Source organism: Rhinoderma darwinii, chromosome 6 (genome assembly GCF_050947455.1).
Source record: "Rhinoderma darwinii isolate aRhiDar2 chromosome 6, aRhiDar2.hap1, whole genome shotgun sequence".
Classification (NCBI taxonomy): domain Eukaryota; kingdom Metazoa; phylum Chordata; class Amphibia; order Anura; family Rhinodermatidae; genus Rhinoderma; species Rhinoderma darwinii.
In genome coordinates, this window is record NC_134692.1 from 37,112,489 (window position 1) to 37,120,358 (window position 7,870).

The 7,870-nt window shown below is 41.3% G+C and overlaps 1 protein-coding gene across 1 annotated transcript in view; it reads right to left on the minus strand.

Moving 5' to 3' along the window:
• The window catches only part of PDE11A (phosphodiesterase 11A), a 374,654-nt gene extending 367,108 nt beyond the window's left edge, over window positions 1-7,546 (minus strand). Inside the window, exon 1 of the mRNA XM_075829512.1 lies at window positions 6,314-7,546. Coding sequence (XP_075685627.1) covers window positions 6,314-7,090 — 777 coding nt within the window. The 5' untranslated portion in view covers window positions 7,091-7,546. The remainder of the gene's footprint in view (window positions 1-6,313) is intronic.
• Window positions 7,547-7,870: the final 324 nt, after the last annotated feature.

Here is a 7,870-nt window from a genome sequence, read left to right on the forward strand (position 1 = left end):
ATCAGAACCAAGCTGAGTACATAAATACAGTACAAAAAAACAAGCTCAGTACTGTATTTATGTAATGAGCTTTGTTTTGGTGTATATGTATACTGAGCTTGGTTTTGGAGTATATATGTACTGAGCTTGGTTCTGGTGTTGTATTTATGTACTGAGCTGTGTTCTGGTGTTGTATATATGTACTGAACTTTGTTCTGGTGATGTATATATGTAGTGAACTTTGTTCTGGTGATATATATATATAGAGTGAACTTTGTTCTGGTGTTGTATATATGTACTGAACTTGGTTCTGGTGTTATATATATGTTCTGAGCTTCCCTTTGGTGCTGTATATATGTATTGAGCTTGGTTGTTATGATATATATATATATATATATATATATATAACTCCAGGACCAAGCTCGGTACATAAATTCAGCACAAGCACAAAAGTAGATCAGTACAGAGATCATTTGTGAATTCTGTTTAACCTTTCCCCTGCCATATAACTTTGTACGGCATAAAACTACAGCTCCCAGTATAGCCAGAACGATGGTAAGGCTATGCTGGGAGTTGTTGTTTCACAAAAAAAGAATCATAGTACTGATCAGTCACAGAGAGAATAAACATTTAAATTTAGTGACACACCGGTGATGACTTCTTAGATTGGAGACCTTCTTTTTCTCTTTTCTTTGGTTCTCTATGATGACTTCTCCTGGTCACGACCCAAATTCTCATGGTGCCGCACTCTATGCTCCTAAATATAATAGTATCATACACTGTGCTCCTAAATATAATAGTATCATACACTGTGCCCTGAATATAATAGTATCATACACTGTGCCTCCGAATATAATAGTATCATACACTGTGCCCCCGAACATAACAGTGCTACAAACTGTGCTGAATATAATAGTACTATACACTGTATCCATGAATAAAATTGTGTCAAACACTGTAAAGCAATGCACCACACACAGTGCCCTTTGAAGATAGTGCCCCTCATAGAGTCCCCTGTAGATAAGGGCCTTTTACACCTACTGATATTCGGCGGGTGCGAGTGCCGTTCAACGATACATCGTTGATCGGCTCTCGTTTGCTCCTATCACACGGAGCTATGGATGGGGATGAGCGGTCGTTACTCCGATCGCTCATCCCTATACATTATTATCATGTCGGCAGTGCATCTCCCTGTTTACACAAGGAGATGTGCTGCCGACAATGATATTTCACTTTTTTTTTAATTATACGACCAGCAGATGATTGAGCGTTCGCTCGTTCATCTGCTGATTGCTGCCCTGTTTACACAGGGCAATTATCAGCAACGAGTGTTATATGAACGCTGGTCTGCACGATAGTTGCACAGTGTAAAACCCCCTATAGTGGCTCTCATAGAGCCCCCTGTAGATAATACTCCCCATAGTGTCCTCTGTAGATAGTGCGACCCATAGAGCCCCCTGTAGATAGTGCCTCTCATAGTGTCCTCTGTAGATTAGCGTTCCCTGTAGATAGGGCCCCCTGTGGCGTTGTTATTATTATTGTTCCCTGTAGTTAGTGCCCCCTATATAGTCCTCCCCTGTAGTTAGTGCCCCCTATATAGTCCTCCCCTGTAGTTAGTCCCCCTATATATTCCTCCCCTGTAGTTAGTGCCCCCTATATAGTCCTCCCCTGTAGTTAGTGCCCCCTATATAGTCCTTCTCAGTAGTTAGTGCCCCCTATATAGTTCTCCCCTGTAGTTAGTGCCCCCTATATATTCCTCCCCTGTGGTTAGTGCCACCTACATAGTCCTCCCCTGCAGTTAGTGTCCCTATATAGTCCTTCCCTGTAGTTAGTACTCCCTATATAGTCTTGCCCTGTAGTTAGTACTCCCTATAGAGTCTTCCCCTGTAGTTATTTTCCCCTATATAGTCCTCCGCTGTAGTTATTGTCCCCTATAGTTAAGGCCCCCAACACTGCACACAGTAAAAGGAAAAAAACATGACATGCTTACCTGTCACGTTGCCGCGCCATCCTCCAGTGATGCCAGTCCTCCTCCAGCGGAACGACGCAGTGGCGCAATGATGTCATCGTGCCGACTGCACCATCACTAAGGCCCCGAACTAAGGTGAACTCAATTGTATCCGCAACCGGTTCCAGCTTTCCCCTTCACCCCGGTTCTGCGAACCAGCTGTAATTTTAACAACCGGTTCGGGGGCACCGGGGCGAACAGGCCAGATCCCACCCCTGGGCATAAGGATACACATAGTAGCTAAATGGTCCTGGTGCAGAATTTGCATTGGGACCCCTGAGCTTCAAGTTCCTCCTTTGGCATAACAGAGTCAAATGGATCTGTCATATTTGTCATGGATGCTGTAAAAACAGAAGGCATGATACCAGTGGGAAAAGAGCCTTATCCTGCAGGGTTACATTCCCTTGGCTAAAGTGCACAATTTCCTTACTAAAATTACACTATAGTCTTTTATTTATTTTCATTATTTTGTTAAGTGAAAGGCAATTGCAAATCCTATTCTGGCTTTTCAACCAACAAGCCAAATCCACGTCACTGTCTACCTTACAAACAATATTATCATCAAAGACCATGCAGATACACTCTACACAAATTCCGATTTTGTATGGCTACTCCATCATAACTAGCCACTCCAAAATATGATATTCACCCCCTTCTTTAGTTTTCATACCAAAAGGAAAAGCAAACAAAACAAACGATAAAGCTGAAAAAGAAGAGGAACAAAGGAAAGCCCATCCATTCTCCCAAAAGATGTACTTCCCCACCTAACAAAGACTGATCTAACTAAATTCCAAAAAAAGAGTCAAGACTTTACATGACCAAAATGGTAAAATGGTACATGTAAAATGGTTCCCTCTTCCTCTCCGCACCTCCATCACATACTAGAAACTGTTGGGGTCATCCTATGCAGTTTCGATGGGACACTATATCAACATTTGAGTAACTTATATCCCAGTTCCTGAATAGCGAGCACTTACAGAGGAATTGTGAACCTGTTTATAGATTTGCTCATGTTGCTCCTCTGACAGAGACTTGCTATTTTTGCAATTCCCTAATATAATCTTAAAGAGGCTCTGTCACCAGATTTTGCAGCCCCTATCTGCTATTGCAGCAGATCGGCGCTGCAATGTAGATTACAGTAACGTTTTTATTTTTTAAAAACTAGCATTTTTGGCCAAGTTATGACCATTTTTGTAGTTATGCAAATGAGGCGTGCAAAAGTCCAAGTGGGTGTGTTTAAAAGTAAAAGTCCAACTGGGCGTGTATTATGTGCGTACATCGGGGCGTTTTTAATACTTTTACTAGCTGGGCGCTCTGATGAGAAGTATCATCCACTTCTCTTCAGAACGCCCAGCTTCTGGCAGTGCAGACACAGCGTGTTCTCGAGAGATCACGCTGTGATGTCACTCACAGGTCCTGCATCGTGTCAGACGAGCGAGGACACCGGCACCAGAGGCTTCAGTTGATTCTGCAGCAGCATCGGCGTTAGCAGTTAAGTCGATGTAGCTACTTACCTGCAAACGCCGATGCTGCTGCAGAATCAACTGTAGACTCTGGTGCCGATGTGTCCTCGCTCGTCTGACACGATGCAGGACCTGTGAGTGACATCACAGCGTGATCTCTCGAGAACACGCTGTGTCTGCACTGCCAGAAGCTGGGCGTTCTGAGGAGAAGTGGATGATACTTCTCATCAGAGCGCCCAGCTAGTAAAAGTATTAAAAACGCCCCGATGTACGCACATAATACACGCCCAGTTGTACTTTTACTTTTAAACACACCCACTTGGACTTTTGCAAGCCTCATTTGCATAACTACAAAAATGGTCATAACTTGGCCAAAAATGCTTGTTTTTTAAAAATAAATAAAAACGTTACTGTAATCTACATTGCAGCGCCTATCTACTGCAATATCAGATAGGGGTTGCAAAATCTGGTGACAGAGCCTCTTTAAGGCCAGGATCACACACACAGCTTTGATACAGTTTTTGGTGCCATTTTTTAATTTGTTTTTTCAGCCAAAGGCAGAAGTGGATCTAAAAGAAAGGAAAGGTACAAAGAAAAGACTGACACATCTCCTTTGTGTCCACTCCTGTGTTTGACTCAAAAAACTGATCCAGAAACTGCATCTAAACTGTGTGTGATCCTGGCCCAATGTGGAAATTGAGAATGTACAAAAACGTTCTTGTGTAATATGTTCAGCTGAATTACCTTGCCGGTAATGGCCATACATGCTACTCGGAGATGCTGTCTTACCGCAGGTGTAAATATTAGGGAAAAAATTTATTTTATTAACATAATCCTAAAAAATATATATATATAAAAGAAAGAGCCCAGCCTCAGACTGATAATTCCTAGGAATGCACTTTTTTAATATAGTAGATTTTTATTTTTTTTCGCTGTTGCAATGTTTTTCAATAATTTATGATTTTACTGAGCACATCACGCAATATGAGGGAGGTTTACACATATAAAATTGAGATAATAAAATTTAGGTCCTCTGACCACCAACAAGGGCTCATGCAAATGGCCGTATTATGGCTGCACATTGAAAAGCTCTGTGATACAGCACCCATAGCTTGCTTTTGGCCCATACTATACCCCATGTTTAAATGGAGACATAGGTTATTTTTCTTACAGATTCATATGGAACCCATAAATAAAAACTTGAGGCATGTTTCATCACATGCCGTATTACAGACGTATCGGGTGCCATACAGAGACACCATACGGCAGCACACAAAGTGCCTTCCGGTCCGTAGGAAAACCGTAAGGATACCAAAATTCCACTTAGGGTCCATGCACTCAGTTTTGCTGTGTTAGTGAGCCTTAAAGCTCCAAATTCACACTTACAAAAAATATATTTATTTATTTATTTACATTTATTTTATTTTTTATTGTGAATTGCACTCTCTCTATTACTTGATGGAACATTTGCAACACAAGCTTAAACACAATCCATGCTTCAATAAATGGTCTGCAGACAGTGCAAATACTTTCTGGCTACACTGCAAGTCACGAAGCAGATGACACCTCTACAGTATGTAAGCCGTGAAGCAGCACCGAAGAACAGCGGGTCAGTGAATTGGTAATGAGACTTCTGATCAGCTCGGTATGCTTCGCCAAAAGCAGCACCAACAAAATAATAAAACTGCATTCTGAATCAAAGAGAAATTCTCCTAAAATAAAAAATCACCAAAATATAAAGAAATATATGATCTTCTCAGTCAAGTTTCCAAAATTTCTATTCAAAGATTAATAGATTAATTATATCTGTTTCCGGAAAAAGCTGGGTGATAATAATAATATGGTGGCCATTAGAGATTCTCCAGAGTTTTCCGCTTTCCCATTCTGGCAATTCTGCCTAATTATGCAGCTATACAGTAGTGTGAGATTTATATCTGAATGTCTATACAATTTTTGCCATTCAGGACTCTAGGAAAGTTGAATTACAACCTATGTGAGAGCGGTAATAGCAGCCTTATTGTCACCCAGAAGCAGATGTGAGAATTTATATGTGATTTAATGTGGTGTAGAATTATGCACAGTGAATCTGTAAGACACAATGCTCTGAACTTAACAGAACATTAATAATATAGATCAATGTAAAAATAATAACACAAAATTAAAATAACAGCAAAACAACAATGCAAAGTAATACACTACAAAGATAAGCATCTGCTCAGATACTATGGAATATGGCAATGGGAAACCAGGCCATATCTCCATCAAGTCATCAGAGGATTTCATGTAATCAGTTCATTTTAATGTAGTGCTGTGTAATTTTATGAGCCGGCCTGATATTTCCCAGTACACTATGGTGATCAGTGGGATTAAAGTGTGCAGTAATCTTATTCTTGTAGCCCAGATAACCGAGAGCCCATAAACATTAGGTCATCAGACAACTAGACAGATAAGAGACACTATGATTTTAGTAGACAGGAAGATAGCTGGACAGATGGAACAAGAAGACCAACACCAAGTTAAGGGTCATCTGTCTAATGAATAGAAAGGTTGGGATACAAAGTTGTCAACCAAGCTGGATGGTGAAGAGGGAGCCTGTTTGGGAGCTCTGCTGTACACCACTCATTTTCCATAAAATGCTTATGAGTGATTGACAGATATAATTCCCAAGGGTTTCAGCAGAAGCTGGAGTCATTAGATCCTGCATGAGGAATCAGTACCTTTGACAGTCCAGAAATACAACACCTCATTTAGTGAGATTACTACATTGTTCCTTAGCAGTCACTCCAGCAAATGACGTCCACTCAACCCCACACCCAGCAGTGACAGCTTATAGTGTGGCATTAGGTGAGGAATATTGACCTACCTGGTAAGCATCTGGGATATTGACTGTTTCTCCATGTTCTGCCACATAACCTATGATACCTTTTCCCCAGGGTACCTGCACCTCATTGGAGTTGCCCATGCTGCAGGAAGGTAATAGAGTGGTACCTGCGTGCACATCAAAGAATTTTGACACCAAACTCTTTTTGTTGGCCGAACCTTCAACCAAGAAGAGGGAACATCTGTCAGCATCCACCATGATGCACACAAAGATCAAGATCTTGTAGCAAAGACTGGTGAGGTTTAGCTCATTTGATATGTCCTTCACTAATTCCAGGAAGAATTCCCTCTCATTGTGCTCCTTCAGGTAGTACTTATAGTCAATGGCAGTAGATGGATATTGGGGGATGTTGACCCTGGACTCCAGCAGGGCGCTGAGGATGTGGGCAGTGCTGGGTGGTAAGGAGCTGGCCTTCCTGAGTAAGGCTCTTCTCCTCATGCTGGTCAAGGGTTCCTGGGCTCTGGAGTTGACATGCTCATCATAGGTCCTGTTGACATGAATGGCCTTAGATCGTGCAAAACTTTTCCTTAGCTCCTTCTGAGATGCTCTCCTCTGCAACCCATCTCCTCGGTTACTCCAACACTCTTTACTCTTTTCATCAGTACTTGAATTAGAAGCTGTTTTGGACATCTGGTTCCTCTTCAGAAACTTCTCCACCATGTAGTGCTTCCCTTTCCTGATGAGATAATCCTCAAAAAGATCTGGATGGCTGTCCAAGAAACTTTCCACTTTGGAGAAGTCCAACTCTGGCTCTGACATCTCTGCAATGTCACCTCTGACTTTTCCAAATGTAATTTCAATAAGGTAGTCTTCAAGTTTGCAAAAGCATCTTGTGTGGAATGTCTGTGGTCTTTAAATGCACCTGCTACTTCCCAGTCAATCCCTTGTACTCTGTCTTCTTGGGGATTCCCTCTCTCGGACTTCATGCAATTATTACAGTGTTATATAACTAATATTTGCCAATGTCCTTCTCATGCATCATCATCATCATCATCATCATCATCATGTATAGTGCATGTGAAAGAATAAAGCTTTGTGCACTAGCAGTCTATAATCCCAGGAAGCCCAGACGTGTTCTCCCTGTGCTTTGCAAAAGATGTACTGAAGCAGCAGATTGCTCCTGTAGGTGTCAACCAGCAGCCATAGAACCTCCCAGTGATGCAAATAGCTCCGGGTGGAGTGTCAGTGCAGGAAGAGGTTAATGTTAACCCTTTTGCTGCTGTCTCCTGCTTGTGTGATGTGAGTAAAAGCAGAACAGGAGCTATACAAGCAGCTGGAACATAAGAGCTCCCCCTAGTGGCAGCTTCCCTGAACTGTCAAAATAGTTGAGGCTGAAGCTGAAGTCATGTATTTTCATTCTTCTACAGTATCTTCAGTGAAACATCAGTTATTCGTAGAATCTGTACAGTAATTTTCATCACACATATTTACTTGTGCAAAAGTTAAAAAAAAATAACATTGTTACGATTAGAAAAATATTTATGGATACTTAAAAGTTTATTGTCAATTTATTATGAGCTAAAGTAAAGAATACTTGAA